General features: G+C 38.0%; 1 protein-coding gene and 4 non-coding genes across 5 annotated transcripts; 1 reads left to right on the plus strand and 4 right to left on the minus strand.

Annotated features, from left to right (window-relative positions):
* Window positions 1-964: 964 nt before the first annotated feature.
* On the minus strand, window positions 965-1037 carry Trnar-acg (transfer RNA arginine (anticodon ACG)). The gene has a single exon. It is a non-coding gene; the product is annotated as a tRNA-Arg (tRNA).
* A 528-nt stretch (window positions 1038-1565) lies between these two features.
* Window positions 1566-1638, minus strand: Trnar-ucg (transfer RNA arginine (anticodon UCG)). Its single transcript has one exon. It is a non-coding gene; the product is annotated as a tRNA-Arg (tRNA).
* Window positions 1639-2912: 1274 nt separating this feature from the next.
* Window positions 2913-11946, plus strand: LOC136279246 (uncharacterized). Its single transcript, XM_066162853.1, has 6 exons — window positions 2913-3116; window positions 3611-3671; window positions 3919-4182; window positions 4383-4538; window positions 5362-5520; window positions 11828-11946. Exons 1-6 carry the CDS (start codon window positions 2913-2915, stop codon window positions 11944-11946), a joined length of 963 nt encoding a protein of 320 aa, XP_066018950.1.
* Trnar-acg (transfer RNA arginine (anticodon ACG)) lies at window positions 9081-9153 on the minus strand. Its single transcript has one exon. It is a non-coding gene; the product is annotated as a tRNA-Arg (tRNA).
* Trnar-ucg (transfer RNA arginine (anticodon UCG)) lies at window positions 9948-10020 on the minus strand. Its single transcript has one exon. It is a non-coding gene; the product is annotated as a tRNA-Arg (tRNA).
* Window positions 11947-17978: the final 6032 nt, after the last annotated feature.

Below are 17978 nucleotides of genomic sequence, written 5' to 3' on the forward strand. Positions count from 1 at the left end.
AACTTTGGTTATTTCACGTTGTGGTCATACAAACGACGGCTTAGAAATGTACAAAGTTCTAAAATGTACGCGCTAAGCTATTGTTTTGCCCATTTAATTTTTTGTGTTGCCACGTCTTCGTAGCCCTCTTAGTTTGCTTGAGGTTCCTAAATACACTGTTAGTTTATTAATTAACTTAACGCATCAAATTACAGTTGAACCATAAAACTTTTGGGAATTTGTATTGTTATTCAGCTTTGATTTTTCTAAATTGAAGAGGTAGCCATGTGTTGAATCAAAACTGTGTAAAAATCTACAAACGAACGAAAAATGTTTTTTCTAAGAGATTTATCACTACTCGGAGGGAAAAATTTTGAATTTTTTTGTGATTCAAGTCGTTGAAAATACAAACTATTTATAATCTCTTAGTAAATGAATATTGCAAATATATTCAACTATTTGTCCATAGAAGTCTTGCCCAAACGCCATCTTTTCCAGGACGAGAAGAGATTTAACCCTTTACCCAAAAATGATCGCCAAGAAATTGTACCGATAGTTCACAGGTACCTTTGTCAGTTGCCTTGATCGCCAAAATTTTCCAGAACTCCGAGAAATTTGGGCTCTGACGAATCACACCTTTTACAACCTGCGGTACTTCTTGCTCGAATCTACTGCATTCAAAGCACCGTTCTCTTGCGTAAACAAATAATTCAAAAGATTGTATCCCAAATGCAAGATTATCCTCACTTCAGTCTCTCCGTCCTGTCAGCTCTCTCAGAAACATGAGATTTGAACCAAAAATCTTAATTACTCCAGCTGTTTGAAATGCTGGGTCATACTTTTCCCCAGAGTCCGCAATGACAAAAACAAGCAAATGTGACAAGCATCATAACTCCACCGGGAGGGGTTGCATTTCTCGAAAGGATGACTCACCTGTGGTATCTGGTGAAAGGCAATAAAAATGATAAAAGAATCAAAATAACAGCGACCCCGCCAGGATTCGAACCTGGAATCCCCTGATTCGTAGTCAGATGCCTTATCCGTTGGGCCACGGGGCCTTTCTGCATGAAAGAATGCTTTAAGCACAGAAGAAACCGTGAATTATGCTCATAAATAAAATCTATCCCAATCAACAAAGAACTCATTCAATAAATTCTTATTCCTCTTGCTTTTGCTGTTGTAATGTATACAAGACCTGAGAAATAAAATAATAAGGATGAAAATAGGACGTTTAAAAATAAACGGCACCGTTTTACCTCACGTCGCCATTAAGTGACATCTTAACTCACTACATGCAAGCGCGACTACAACCTCGAGAAACTTCACCCCGGCAACCCGGGGTTGTGAGATTGTATGTAAACGCGGGCCATTATTTTTTACCACGGTTAGGCGGGTTACATCACCTATCTGGGGTCCCTCACCTCCATGTTAATGCAAAAACAAATAACTTGTTTGAAAAGCACGTGTGGCGATGTTCTTCTACCAAACATAACTTAATTTCTTATCCAGACTAATAACTTCATGAAAGCGATTAAAAGGATGAAAGAAATTCAGAAGATACAAAGATTATTTCACCAAAACAACAGCGACCCCGCCAGGACTCGAACCTGGAATCTCCTGATTCGAAGTCAGATGCCTTATCCATTGGGCCACGGGGCCTTTCTTGAGACAGATGAGTGTCAAAATATAGAGCCCTACTGAAGAAAGCGGAAATTCTCTCGCAGGTGTAGAGGAGGTTTAATCGCTCCGAAGAAATATTCAATTCACCTTCAGAACAATTCACCTATGTCGAAGAGGAAGACTAAACCATAATCCTATTTTAGCTCTCAGTCAAATAGAATCCTCTAATTTATTAGCCCTGACAGTGTTGAATGATTTTGTTATGCCAAAGTGAAGACGTCGTACCGTCAGAAACGGTTAACATGTCGACTTTTGGGGAAAACCTTAGAGGAAAATAAATGAAAATTGATAAACGTTTAAAAATAAACGGTACCGTTTTACCTCACGTCGCCATTAAGTGACATCTTAACTCACTAAATGCAAGCGCGACTACAACCTCGAGAAACTTCACCCCGGCAACCCGGGGCTGTGAGATTGTATGTAAACGCGGGCCATTTTTCTACCACGACTAGGCGGGTTACATCACCCATCTGGGGTCCCTCACCTCCATGTTAACAGGTCTTAGCTTAGGATGAAACACGTATTTCGTTTTCGCTCGTGAATTTGTTCCTTTCTACAAATATCAGCATTCTTTTCGTTTTATGCAAAGGGTAATTTCTGAGCTTCTGCTCAAACTAAATCAGTTACCCTATTTCCTCGAATAGGCGCCCGGATGCTTATTTAACATTTCGACTTAAATTTGAGGGGAGGTTATTGGAAGGCACAAAGTCGAAGTAAAACGGCAAAGAAAATTAGCGGTTGGACGTATAAAATTGACGAATTTTTAACCGTTAGTCGTATTAAAAGTTAATTGTAAAACATTACCGTTAAAACCGTTAGTCGTAAAAGTCATCACCCCTGAAGTCCTTTGGAGTTCTTTTGTTTTTTTCGATATTTTCCCCTTCGTGATCGCTGGCACTCTGGAGACGGAGTAAGCATTCTTTAAACAATTTACTTAATGTTCACACATTTTCCTTTGGACGAAGGAAACCCGCTCAATGACATCAATTATTCTGCTGTGAAGGGTTCCATGTACATCGTTGTCCGCTGATATTTCACGTGTTATCCATTATCGATTTAACATTATAAAAGCATTATAATGGCCAACTATGGTTGGCTTCAACAAAATTCTAGTGCCCAGACTTAATACTTCAAATCTGGCGTGACGCCACAAAGTGACGGCATAAACACGTTACCATGCAACTAGTCATAAACAAATCGAAACTTTGTTTCGCACTAAGAGCTCAGTTCATGCTATAGCACCGTGAAAGAGAATGCATTTTTCTAGTTTATCGAATGCTTTGAATGAAGACATCAGTTACAAAATGAACAAAAACAACTCAGGTGACAAAGAGTCTGTGAGGAAATCCTGTTCCGCGAGAATATTTGATGAAGAAATCAATATCACAAATCGTTCTGCTGAGAATTATCATGAGCCTTTAGAGGCCTCACATGGGGCACGGATCATGGCTTATGAGGTGGGCGTTTCTCATCATTACACTTCTTTTTTCTTCCGTTAAAAATTAGGTTTAGTTATTGTAAAAGTTACAATTTGTTATCCGAAGGAGCAAGAACAAAGGAAGTTCAAGTGATTTTAAAGGCGAACGCGCAAGACTACCTGATTCAATATATAAGCTTTGAAAATAGGTTGTAATTAGTTCCGATTTGACTTGTAAAACGGTTCCCTCCAAAATTGGCTTAATTTTAAGTCCGTCCAACATTGGAGAAACATTCAACGCAACTAGAATTTTCCTGCATTAAAGGCGTTCAGGTAACTGAGTTTGAACATTTTTTTCTTCGTGGGGAGATGAAAAAGCGCGCGCAAATGAAATTTTAGATTATGACGCCACTCTTCGACATTCCACCATCTTCACGCTGGATAGCAAGTTGATAATGCTTTGTATCCCAGCTTTTTTGCTCTCTTCTAATTTCGTTAATTAAAAAATCAATATGTTGGCAATTTTTTTTTCAGTCTGCGAGAGAAAAGGAACAACTAACACAGAAGATCATCCACCTTGAAACTGAGATTAACGGTTAGTTTTATGTGGTCACGCACGCATGAAAAGAAAAGTGCGCGCGGACTAGGGAGCCATTTTTCTAAGAGTTTCCGATGCTCCATTGATAATAAGTCGTTTACCCCCACCCCCCTCCCTATTTCTTCTCGTTCCGTCATAAATAGTTCCGTTTTTCGTGTTTTCCCGGTTTACCTTATCACTCAAACCTTGAATTTATTCAATCTAACATTCTAAGTACTTAAAATATTCATTTATTTTTTAACAGCTAAAGAGAAGGAGATCGCCTTTCTTAAACAAACTCTCTTTGGGACAGACAAAGACATTGCTGATCTCAAAGGAAAACTGTCCCAGCTAAAACAAAATGGGCAAATAACTCAATCTGATTTTGTTAAGCAAATGGCATCAATAGACGAAAAGCTGCAAGAGGCGAGGCACAACATTGCCGAGCTCGAGGGGGGCCTTAATTTTGCCTTCCAGAAGAATAAAACAGAAGCAGAAGAGTCTCAGAGCAAACCACAAATATTTAATGGTGAGTATGTAAATTGGGATGGCGTCGCATCAACTGAGTGGTGACAACGCGGTTGATACGACTGCCTTGTTTTTGGAGAGGAAAGAGGTGTCTGCATCATCTTTCACTAAAAATAAATATTTTGATTTCATTAACAGTACTTCCATGCACTTTTATTTTTTTTATTTCTGCTTCTTTTTTTTTTTTTTTTTCTAAACTAGGCAAAGCTTACTTTGACCTTCAACCATCATGGTTTGACACTCCATCCAACAACGGTGGATGTTTCAAAGTTGAAAACTTTCCAGTTAGCGCAAAAGATCTTGAAACCATAAGGAATGTTAAATCCACTTCAAGGGCCTTCACTGAGCAAGCTAAAGGTATGAAGAAGGAAACTTGTAAATTACTATTCCTTTACAGTGCACACCTGCGCGAAAGCAGTGTAGTCTTACGAGTCACAAAACAGTTAGATACTCAGAATTGATAGCATGCTCTTCCATATATCGGCTTTGATTTTTTAATCATCTTTCATCTAGGCAAAGATTATTTGGACCTTCAACCGTCATGGTTTGACACTTTATCAAAAAGGTTGAAAACGTTCCACTTAAAGCAAAATATCTTGAAGCCATGAAGAAAGGTATGTAGATGGAAACTTTAAAATACGATTCTACATAGTTGATAGTCCACATCTGTGCGAAGTACTGTCTTCTGAGCGTGAAGAACCTATTAAGCCAATTAGAATTGTCAATGTACCCTTCAGCTTTAGTACTTTTACAATGTACTGGCCTGACTCAAATTCAGTGAGCAACTTCAAGGGGTGTTACATCATACAAAAATAACACAGATTCCTCTGGTATTATGGTGAACTTATTTTCCAAGAAGGCTAAAGGCGTAAAAACGAACGCATATCCCTGCTTCCAACTTTGTTCAAGCTCAAACTGTGATGATTTCTGCTGCATTCAAGACTCGTGACTTACCCACTCAGATCAATCATTTTTCAGAGGAGGTAGCTTTAATTGAAGAGTTAGCTTGTTCTTTTATAGAATGCTCAAAGTCACGGTTTTTGCGGCAGTTTAGAAAAAGTGTTTCGCTGAAATTGATTCACTTTTGGTTCGGTAAGCTAAAATCTTAGATATCTTTATGTGGAAACGAAATTCTCTACATTGCAATCATAAAACAAAACTTAATTTATCTTTTATCTAGGCAAAGATTATTTTGACCTTCAACCGTCATGGTTTGACACTCTATCCCAAAACGCTGGATGTCTTCAAGTTGAAAACGTTCCAGTTAAAGGAAAAGATCTTGAAGTCATGAAGAATGTTAAATCAAATTCAAAGGCCCCCACAGCTGAGCCAGCTAAAGGTATGAAGATGGAAAATTGTAAAATACCATTCTATATAAGACATAGTCCACATCTATACGAAGTAGTGTATTCTGAAAGTGACAAACCCGTCTGGTATTAAGGTGAACTTTTTTTCCAAGAGAGCTAGAGGCGTTACAAAACGAACACACATCCCTGCTTCCAACTTTGTCCAGAGTGCCAGCGATCACGAAGGTGAAAATACCGAAAACAAAATAACTCCAAAGGACTTTAGGGGTGATGACTTTTACGACTAACGGTTTTACCGGTAATATTTTACAATTAACTTTTAATACGACTAACGGTTGAAGATTCGTCAATTTTATACGTCTAATCGCTAATTTTCTTTGCCGTTTTACTTCGACTTAGTGCCTTCCAATAACCTCCCCTCAAATTTAAGTCGAAATGTTTAAAGGTAAATACTATTGCTTCAATACATCGTCGAAGTACAATTATGATACGTTAACTGTCCAGTTGGTGCTGAAAACCAATTACGCTCTAGAATTGATATCGATTTGATTACAGATGAGGACATTATGTTAAACCCAAAGGTAACCCTTTGTGCGCATGTCCTTCCTCACGGTTAATGCGGCGGTTTAGAAAAGTGTCTCGCTAAATTTAACTCACTTTGGTTTGGTAAGCTAAAAATCCCAGATACCTTTATGCTTAAACGAAATTCTCAGCATTGCCATCATAACTAAAACAAAAAATTGATTTATCTTTCATCTAGGCAAAGATTATTTTGACCTTCAACCATCATGGTTTGACACCCTGGGGAAAAACGTTGGATGTATTGAAGTTATAAACGTTCCAGTTACAGCGAATGATCTTGAAGCCATGAAGAATGTCAGATCAAATTTAAAGGCCTGCACTGAGCTAGCTAAAGGTATGAATAAGAAGACTTGTAAAATACGATTGCACATATTTAGTTTTAGTGACAAACCAGTTAGACAACTAGAACGGTCAATGTACCCCAAAGTCCTCGCCCAATCTTTTTTTAACTGTCTGGTGAGTCCATATTCTTACCATCATCCATTAGATCCTGTTCTGGCAAGCACTGTTTCCAGTGGGAAAAAAATAGTAAACTGTAAAATGCCTGTTATAAGCTCCCTGAGTTCAAACATTGTCGTAAGACCTCGTAAGGTGTTAGCCAGTAAGACAATATACGAAAGTAAGTGTAGTGCTGTTCAGTAAATCAAATGCCAAAAATAAACTTGTCAGTAATTTAGCATTGTGTTAACTGTAGTACTACCTTTTCTTTCGTTTGACTTAAAATCGTGACATTGACTCGGATTCTCTTTTTTATTCAACAGATCATTGTCAATGCGGGCGACACAGTCTTTTATCTTTTTAATTGTTTCATAACTTCAAAGTGGGGCGTTGTTTATTACTTTTAGTTCGTTATAATTCATCGTCTTTTCAAAACTTTTGTAAGAAAATAAATCAAACAACTATGTGTAAAGGTATAAAGATTTCAATTTTCAGAACATCATTTCTTAAAGCTTTTGTAAATATGCATGCAGCATCGTCATATTTGATAATTATTTGGTGAGTGCTGACCAAATTTGTCAGAGTTGTTTGTCTCGTTTTTATTCAAATAAACATGAGATGCAAATGAAGTATATACTTTCGAAGATAATATCAGTTTGAAAAGTACGCCGGGATATGTTTGCATTATGATAGGTACCGGCAAACTGTTGGGCAAACTTCTTGCTGATGGAGATAATCTCAGTTATGTAAATCTTGTCTGTTCACAAATGTGATTGAAGCGACTGAAAACAAAAAGAATACAGAGCACGCTGAATATCAACACTTTTTCCTCCAACCAGACACTGAAATGAGAGCATAACTTAGCATGACTATCGCTAGCTAGAGCCTTACCTTGCATGAAGTGGTTTGGTCCTCTGAGTTCGGCAATTTTTACTCCAATAACAATCAGCACATCTATGCACTGTCGCTGTGATAAGAAAGGACATGCGCACAAAGGGTTACCTTTGGGTTTAACATAATGTCCTCATCTGTTTTCAGCACCAACTGGACAGCTAACGTATCATGATTGTACTTCGACGATGTATCAAAGCAATAGTATTTACCTTTAAAGTTGGGTGTCGAAAGTAATCCGACATCGCTTTGTGATTGGTCCTGAGAACTTCCATCATTCTCTCAGTAGTGAGGGGTGGTCAAAGCGTGGAAAAGCCGTGAATTACACTCAAAAATGAAATCTATTCCGATCAAGAAACAACTCATTCATTAAACTCTTATTCCTTATGCTTCTGCTGTTGAAGTTGTTTGTATACAAGGCCTGAGAAATAAAATATTTATATTTGTCGTTCTGGTTGTTTCTCTTTCTTCTATTACCAGATTTTCTCTTTAGTTTAATACTGCGAAATTCTAAGATAAACCCTGGATGTCTTTCCCGATGGAATATGTGAGAATATGTCTCCTTCATTTTCCTTTCATCATCCAACAAGATCATAGTGGTAGTATCTTAAACCAGTTTCCATGGTAGATGTGGGAGGATTTCCGGCGGGGGTTTTATTTCACTAAAGGATGACGTATATCGTATATTAGGGAGGCCGGAGCCATGTGTTGAATCAAAACTCTGTAAAAATCTACAAACGAACGAAAAATGTCTTTTCTAAGAAATCTATCACTATTCGGAGGGAAAATTTTTGAAATTTTGTGATTCAAGCCGTTGAAAATATTGTACAATAAGAACAACAACTCGTATGAAACTGTAGTAGTGAAGCTGGTGACATTAAATATTAGAGAATTTCGCATGTTATCGTATCGTGATACAGTTTAAATATTGAACGTTTGCAAATTATTATTTTTATTCTGGACCAATTTCAGTAAGAAGCAAGAGATTACAAACTATTTATAATCTCCGCCTTAGTGAGTAGTTGTTTCAAATGTATTCAACTATCTGTCCATAGACGTCTTGCCCAAACGCCATCTTTTCCAGAACGAGAAGAGATTTAACCTTTTACCCAAAGATGATCGCCAAGAAATTGCACCGATAGCTCACGGGTACCTTTGTCAGTTGCCTTGATCACCAAAATTTTCCAGAACTCCAAGTGATCCGAGCTCTAACGAATCACACCTTTTACAACCTGCGGTACTTCTTGCCAGGATCTCCTGCATTCAAAGCACCGTTCCCTTGCGTTAACAAATAACTCAAAAGATTCTATACCCAATGCAAGATTTTCCTCACTCGAGTCTTTCCGTCCTGTCAGCTTTCTCAGAAACATGAGATTTGAACCAAAAATCATTATCGCTCCGGCTGTCAGAAATGCCGGGTCATACTTTCCCTCTGAGACCGCAATGAAGCCTGGGAAAACAAGCAGATGTAACAAGCATAATAACTCAATCGGGAGGGGTTACATTTCACGAAAGGATGACTTGTATTATAGAAGCCGGAGAATACTAGATAAACGTTCAATACTTTTAAATAGCAAATGCAGCAATTCTACCCTAGTAAACATAACTACGCCTCACCTGTGGTATGTGGTCTCATAACTTTGTGAAAGGCGATTTATATGAGAAAAAATCAAAATAACAGCGACCCCGCCAGGATTTGAACCTGGAATCCCCTGATTCGTAGTCAGATGCCTTATCCGTTGGGCCACGGGGCCTTCCTGTTTTGGACAAAGCACAGAAGAAAGTGTGGATTATGCTCTAAAATGAAATTTATTCCAATCAAAATAGAATTCATTCAATAAATTTTATTCTTCCTGCTTTTGCTGTTAAAGTTGTTTTTATTCGAGGCCTGAGAAATAAAATATTTATATTTTTAGTTCTGGTTGTTTCTATTTTTCTACCAGATTTTCTCTCAATTCTTTGCATGAGGATGAAATAAGCAGGTCATGATTTAACCACAGAAAAGTTGCAAAATACTTATGTAAACACTGAAAACGAGCTCGACTTTTGTTTGATATTGCGATATTCTAAGATAAACCCTTGATGTCTTTCCTGATGGAATATGTGGGGATACCTCTCCTTCATTTGGATCAATATCAGTATCTGGGCAACTGTCCACCTACCCCTCCCCTAACCCAACAACAGTCAGTTGTTAATGTTGGGTTAGGGGAAGGGTAGGCCTTCATTTTACTTTCATCATCCAACATGACCAAAGTGATTTGACTCTTCACTGAAGAGAACGGAAGTAATTTATGATCAGTGACAGTATCTTAAACCAATTTCCATGGTAGATGTAAGAGATTTTCCGGTGGGGGTTGTGTTTCACCATAGGATGACGTATATTGTCTATCAGAGAAGCTGGAGACTATCGGAACGGAAAAACAAATAACTTGTTTGAAAAGTTCTTCTATCAAACATGATTTCTTATCCAGCCTAATAACTTAATGAGAGCGATTAAAAGGATGAAAGAAATTCAGAAGATACAAATATTATTTTACCAAAATAACATCGACCCCGCCAGGACTCGAACCTGGAATCCCCTGATTCGAAGTCAGATGCCTTATCCATTGGGCTACGGGGCCTTTCCTAAGACTAGCAAGCCTCCAAGCAAAGAGCCTGAAGAAGGCGGCAATTCCCATGTGGGTATACAAGAAGCTTAATCGCTCCGAAGAAATATTCAGTTCGCTTTCACAAAATTTCACCTATGTCGAAGAGAAAGACTAAACCATAACCCCATTTCACTAATCACTAATCATGATTAGCCAGTGTTGAATGATTTTGTTATGCCGAAGTGAAGACGTCGTACCGTCATGAACGGTCGATGCGTCGAATTTAAGGGAAAATCTTAGAGGAAAAATAAATAAAGGTAAATAAACTTTAAAAATAGACGGCAACGTTTTATCACATGTCGCCGCTCTATGACATTATTTCACTTCTGCTGTGAAAAGTAATATGTACCTCGTTGTCTGCTGATATTTTACTTGTTATTCATTATAAATTTATTATTAACAAAATTCTAGTGCCCAGACTTAATACTTTAAATCCGGCGTGATGTCATGAAGTGACGGCATAAACACGTTACCATGCAACTAGTCATAAACAAATCAAAACTTTCTTTCGCATCAAGAACTCGGTTCATGCTAAAGCACCGTGAAAGAGAATGCATTTTTCTAGTTTATCGAATGCTTTGAATGAAGATATCAGTTACAAAATGAACAAAAACAGCTCAGGTGACGAAGAGTCTGTGAGGAAATCCTGTTCTGCAAAACTGGAGGCCTCACATGGGGCACGGATCATGGCTACTGAGGTGGGCGTTTCCCATCATTAAACCTCCTTTTTTTCGTTAAAAAAGTGCGTTTAGTTATTTTAAAAGTTTCAATTTGTTATCCGAGGGAGCATGCTGAAAAAAAGAAGCTCAAGTGATTTCATGACGAACGCGCAACTAGACCTGATTCAATATAGAAGCTGTGAAAATAGGTCGTTATTGGTTAATTTCAATTGTAAAACGGTTCCCTCCAAAATTAGCTCATATTTAAGTCCGTTCAACATTGACGAAACATTTAACGCAACTGGAATTTTTCTGCATTAAAGGCGTTCAGGTAACTAAGTTTGAAAAACTTTTTCTTCCTGGAGAGATGAAAAAGCGCGCGCAAATGAAATTCTTAGATTTTGATGCCACCCTTCGACATACCACTATCTTCACGCGGGATTGCAAGTTGATAATGTTTTTTTATCCCAGCTTATATGCTCTCTTCTAATTTCGTTAATTAAAAAATTACTATTTTAGGCAATTTTTTTTCAGTCTGCGAGCGAAAAGGAACAACTAACACAGAAGATCATCTACCTTGAAACACAGATTAATGGCTAGTTTTATGTGGTCACGCATGCATAAAAAGAAAAGTGCGCTTGGACTAGGAAGCCATTTTACTAAGAGTTGCCGATGTTCAACCAACAATAAGTCGTTTACCCCCTCCCCCCTCCCTACTGCTTCTCGTTCCGTCATAAATAGTTCCGTTTTTAGTTTTTCCCGGTTTAATTTATTACTCAGACCTTGAATCTGTTCAATCTTTTATTGTAAGTTCTTGCAATATTCATTTACAGCTAAAGAGAAGGAGATCGCCTTTCCTAAACAAGCTCTCGTTGGGACAGACAAAGACATTGCTGATCTCAAAGAAAAACTGTCTAGGGGGGCCTTAATTTTACTGTCAAGAAGAGTAAACCAAAAGCAGAAGAGTCCCGGAGCAAACCACAAACATTAAATGGTGAGTATGTAAGCTGGGATGGCGTCGTATCAACTGAGTGGTGACAACGCGGTTGAACAGACATTTAGAATTGTCAATGTGGCACTTTTACAAAGTACCCGCCTAATCTTTTTTTTTAACTTTCTAGGGAGTCCATATTCTTACCATCGCCCATTACATCCTATTCTGGCGAGCACTGTTTCCAGTAGAAAAAAATTAGTAAACTATAAAATGCCTGTTATAAGCTCCTCGCGTTTAAACTCGTAAGGTATTCGCCAGTAAGACAATATACGGAAGTAAGTGTATTGCTTTTCAGTAAATTAAATGCCAAAAGTTAACCTGTAAACAATCATATCAAACTCATGGGGTACAAATAGTCTTAACATGAATATGGTGACCACGCCCACTTCAACACCCCACTCAAATCGAGTGTAATTTTCGAATGTTTTACCATCGTGCGGATTCTCTACGGGTGAAGTTCGTTGAAATATGAAGTCTAAATAAATGCCCTTTTTAAGCTTGTTTGCTGGATTTTTCGTAAACTTCCCTGATTAATTCTTCGTTTCAGCTTACTAACCTATACTATTTCAAAGCATTGTAAAGACGAAGACGGAGAACCATGAGTCGTTCCTTTCAACAATCGTAAACAAAGTGTTTGAGCAATCAGATATAGAATACTTTATTTAAGTGGGGGTCAATTTTTTGTGACAGCCGAAGATAGACATCTCTGAAACGTCTCTGAAACTCTTCAAGAGTTTACACTTCCGGTAATATTTTCCTCCTTCTCGCAACAGCGCAACAGACATTGTTAATCCTATGTAGTGTAGGTGTATCAGTTGTATTACCTCTTCAAAGTGATGCCATATAAGAAATCAAGTGTCTAAAAAGCCCTCAATTCAACCTAACACTCGAATTGATAGAGTCAAGATGGTGCAGTTGTCTTGCTCATTTGCAACTAACTGTAGAACCAAATGTTATTTTTCTCGCGCTGGCCAGGGACGGCAACAGCTCATACCTATAAATTCGTGGGCGTACAGCTTAAAAAAAAAATTGAGAGACGTCGATGTATCCCAAACATGCGTTTCGTCCGAGAAGAAGCTGATTCTAGCGCGTATTGGCTTATTTGGAGAGTTGCGAAGACCGCGATTTCACGATATGCCTCAAATATCGTGCACATCTTAGTGTGAGATTCAGACCTTCGGGTTCGTAAATGCCACTATCCTCCTCATAAAAATCGGAGACGTAAAGTTGAGAGAGAGGTGAATCTGAAGATGGCAGAAGAAATCAAAGCTGGTGGCGAGTCTTCCTGGTGGCAAGGCGACTGTAAACCTAATAGAACGCGTACTGTGACTGCTATCTTGGAGTCGGCAATGATTAAGGAAGAAGGGCAAGAAGAGCGCTTATCTGAACATCAGTTTTCCTAACTGGTGATTTGGGACTGAGATGAACTTTAGATCATATGATTTCTAGGGATACGCAGGTACTGTAGAGGCGCTCACATAAATAGAGGTGGGCGATCCTCCCTCTGACTTAAGAACTGCGACAAGTTTAGAGCTCAGACCAACTGACACAGTTTGGAGCACCTCAGGGTCTCACTAGGCTCATCACATTAGAAACCTTCAGCAAACTAATCGTAGAAGCGGGTGGTTATCGGTAACGTGCACAGATCTCTGAACGCGGGTCATGGCGAGAACTATATTCTATCCGTCACAGACAGAACAAGAAAGCGAGATATTCTTGCTAAAAGGAAGAACGTAGACCGGCTTGCCATTCTCTAGGGGATGGCTACGTTCAAGGACGGACCTCAGGTAAAATTCTGACGAACAATCCCTAATTAGCCAAGTGGACTTTGGATGGGCTCTTTGGAAAACACAAAAAACAGCCACCTTTTCTCAGAAAGGAAAGAATTATCTCCTAGACGTGTGCTGGACAGTGGAAGAAACTTTCAAGGCAACCGCCTCTAATGTGACTTCCCAAATATCGAGTTTAAGAGACGACACCAGCCAGAAATGTTGTCTAAGACTGACCGGTTGATAGAGCAGCAAATCGCTCGATACTTCAGGCGGTTATCTGCCGTAACAAAAATTGGTTTACTGACGAGGTCCCTCTCTGTAAATATGAATGATGACGAAGAGGCCGATGCCGATGATCTAGCTTCAGAAGTCGAAACTGACCGAACAAGGCAGAAGATAAGGAGGGACCTTGCAAAATTTAGACGAAGACTGCAGCAGAGGGTACAACTGCTATTAAGCTAAAAAAAAAATAACGACATTTGCATCTCACTTTTCTTTCATATTTATTGTCTTTGCTCACGAAAACAACTGATTTTTATCAGGGGAAATTTGTAGGAAGCCTACTGGTCAAAATACTGCTGTCTCATTCGTAATAAATTTTACAAGTCACGCAATTAAACGCCGGCAACTCTCGATCTAGAGAGATGTAGATTTATATGTAGTAATAGAATGCTTGAAAAAATATGCAGATATTTTACGATCGAAGCAGGCAAATAATCATAGAGATCTGCAGATTATTCTGAAATTGCTATCTAGCAGACAGCATGAACAACGCGCTTGAATAATTCTTCCTAAGGAGAGTCTTCGGGTCACGCAACAGATGTTAGCTTAGCGGAGTTCTGCATGGAAATGTTCGATGGCGCTAATTGACAACGACAACTCTATTTTAATTTTATTTTCGGGATAGAAGCACAGTTTTTAGTCTAATAGAACTATTGATATTTGCTCTCAAGCGAGAGCGCAGAATTTCTCGTCTGTAAAAGCCGAAGTTGTAGCACACTGAAACTTGTAGTGATGTCAACAAACACGCAGCATGTGACTTTAAAAGCTCCTAAAATGAGCAATGACGATGATAAACAATCAAATTATAGACTCAATCATCTTGTATAAAGAGCCAAAAAATGTAGGTTTATTTGGTCAAGCGACCGCCTAAAGCAAGAATTGCGTGACAGGTGTAGTTGAGAGAAACTTGTCACAGTCGCAGATTTTAAGAGGCATCCAAGACAAAAATACGGTAGCGCCCAAAGATTTTTTTGGTGATTTTCTGAGATGAAATGATGGGTTATAAAGGGGAATCAAGATTAGTGTTGTAGCTTTCTGGCAAGGGGAGATATTTGACCTCAAAGTTGTCAAATATTTGGATGAATCGAAAAGTCTAAAACACAGTCGTTTCTTTGCCTCTGTTGATTGACAAGCCGTCAATCAAATTGACTGATACTTGTGGCGAACATTAACTAAGGATGGAAAAATATGTGTGCAAATTCTTAGAGTAATTGGTTAAATACCATCGCAGTGAGAGCTTCATACATAATTTACCTATTTTGAAGCGAAAATGGCAATTTTGCAAATCCTGAAAAGTTTCCCTCAAAAACTAACAGAACTCCTTATAAAGGTCTTTTGTAAGTAAATAATGATTGAAATAAAATATTCTGATGGATGTGATCTTTTGGTTAGGTTGAGTGAGGAGTAATGTATGTGGCAGTGGAGGCAGATGGTGCGCCATTTGACAAGGATGATTAGTTAGCTTTCTCAACCTGCTGAACAGAGTACAAAGTTGTGATGATAATAATTTACTCCTTGGTGCCAACTGTGAAGAAGATCATCCACTCATGAAATCTTACTCAAATCACCTGAGGAAAGAAATGGAACAGATTGAAAAGAAGACTGAGATAGTGGGTTTGTGTTCAAATTTGAACTGATACCATCTGACATGAAATAAATGTCATCCCACTTACGAACTATAGGATATAGGAACTTCTGAAGATCATCTCTCTTTCAAAGGGCTCAGTTGTGAAACTTCACATTGGCATTTGTTGTCGTCGAATTCAGAGACGCAGTTTCTATTTACTCAACAGTCAAGGTGCACGTTGAGCAAGTGGAAAAGCTAAAGACCTCACGCCAATACTTTTTCAATGCCAACTGTTTGTTGCTTAATGGTGTCACTTCTACTGTAAGGACAGTTGGACACGAAGGGTAACATCTGGACAGGAATTTTAACATCTGAGGCTTTGCTATGGATTAGGCCTCAATTCAATGCAGGGTAGAGAGGCAAAGCATGTTAAGCTGGCTTAGTATGGGGAAAACAAATGCAATGCCAAAAAGAGCTTACGGCGGTGGAGAGTGTTTAAACACAAATTTGTCCACAAGATGTGCCTGAGAGAAAGGGACCCCAACAGCATTGCTTATTACATCAAAAAGAGGAATATCAGCGATTCTTACATTCCTAGGAGAGTTTGAGATTGTGACCACAGGTTTTGCTGTTGTGGACTTTCAAAGTCAACTGTTGATAATGAAGGGTGAGATTTGCTCAAGTGATGTCATGAAGGCCATTAAGCAAAGTGTTGCTGGTGGAAAAATTAGTCCAGAACTCAAATAATTTCTTTAGAATTAGATGTAGGTTATATAACCTTTCTTCCATTATGGTGCAGTATCTAAACAAAGTGTCACTTAATTTCCACCAACATAACATTAAACTTGATTACACAATTATTTCTACACATACATGTATGATCCAAAAAGAGACTTGGTAGTTTATTTCAATATTCAACACAGCCCAAGTTAATATACAAAAAAAAACATCTTGAACAATTTATCGGTCAAGTCAAGTTTGTCCACATATGATTAAAACCAATGGAACTAATTAAACATACACCTTTGCATCTGTTTGTTCAGTGCTGCAAGATTCTGCTCACATTCCAGTATCCTTTAATGAAATTTAATGATAAGAACTTCACCACCTAACTGTGCGCCAACAGAGGAGGAAACTTAAGAGGATACCCTCCTTCACTGCAGTTAAAGTCGACCTTCAATAGGAATTTTGCCATACATATTGTGCCGATTTTCTTTTTACCACAGGAATTAGATGGACCAAATGTAAGTAGGGCAGGGGAAAAACGTACCTTAGATCCAGTTAAATAAAAAAGATCGAAGCGATTATATTCAAATTCTTCCATTGATGTTGACACAACAGGAACTGCTGTGGATTGCTCTAAAGCTGTGGACAGTTATCTCTGTAACAGAAGGATGGCTGAACAGGCATGCACTAATAGCATCTAATAAAACTCTGTTTGTTTTGTTTCAAAACTTTTATAGCTAACTTCTTATTGACTTTGATTTTCTATTGTCGAATAAATAATGTTGTAATGTGAATAAAATATTTGGGTTGTTGCTAGACTTGAAATTTGCGAGTGTCTTTTGAAAGACCTTCAAATTATTGACAGATGTTTTCATAACATGATAATGAACCATAGCTGGTTAAGCATTTTCGGTTTTCAGATGAATTTTCATCTTTGTCATGGCTAATTCCTATAACTTGACATGCTCTGCATACTATCAAATCATCATGAGTGATTTGAAATGAAATTGTTTACATTCCGATACATACACACTGATCAGAGCACTGGATCAGAGGTTAACTTGAGTGTTTCCTACTAAAAAAAAAGCTCAAACCGCTTGAAATTTGTAACCTCAATTCTCAAGCCTTTTTTTTATATACTCTTGTAATGTAGTAGTTACTGATAATTTTTCTTTAATTCTTATTCTTACTTAATTATATCTTTAGAATAACTTTTTCCCTAACTGATTTATTTTTTAACAGAATCTAAAATGATTTGATGATCGATAAAGAATATCCTTTTGATCAAACGCAACCTTATTTCACTTTTATAATTAACTTTTGTTTTGTCAGTGCTACACAACAACAGATCTCCTCAAGTGAAACACTTGTGCAAACTGAATAAGCAAAAGCAAAGGTAAAACTTTCAAGTTTCTCACTATGTTAATGAACTTTGGGGAAAGCAGAAAATGTTTTTCCATTCACTCACAGACACTTGAGAAATTGCTTGTTGGTTATTGTGCAAATATCATAGTATCGTAACAACAGTCTGATCACACAAGCATTGTGATGCCCTGTATATCTTATTACTTTAATCAAGATTCTCCTAGCCTGTCAATTACAAAGCCCAGAGCAAACTTAAGTAAAGTCCAATTTTAGAAACCAGTCAGAACAAACTGTCCACAGTTGAACAAAAACTTGATAGTGGCATAGAACAAAAGTACATTATTATATGATGACGTACTACTGCACATTTCAAATAACCCCTTATAGTTGAAAATACTTCGCTTGATTGGCAAGCATTCCATCAGCTTTGAATAGTGATGAGGATCTTCACAGTTTTATGAGGGTGATTCTATTAATATACTAATACAATCGTGCATAGTCATGGTCTCCATACATCAAAAAATGGGCAAGGAAGAGATATATTCAAAATCACAATGTAGGGAAAA

The sequence above is a fragment of the Pocillopora verrucosa genome, chromosome 2 (assembly GCF_036669915.1).
Source record: "Pocillopora verrucosa isolate sample1 chromosome 2, ASM3666991v2, whole genome shotgun sequence".
Lineage (NCBI taxonomy): Eukaryota > Metazoa > Cnidaria > Anthozoa > Scleractinia > Pocilloporidae > Pocillopora > Pocillopora verrucosa.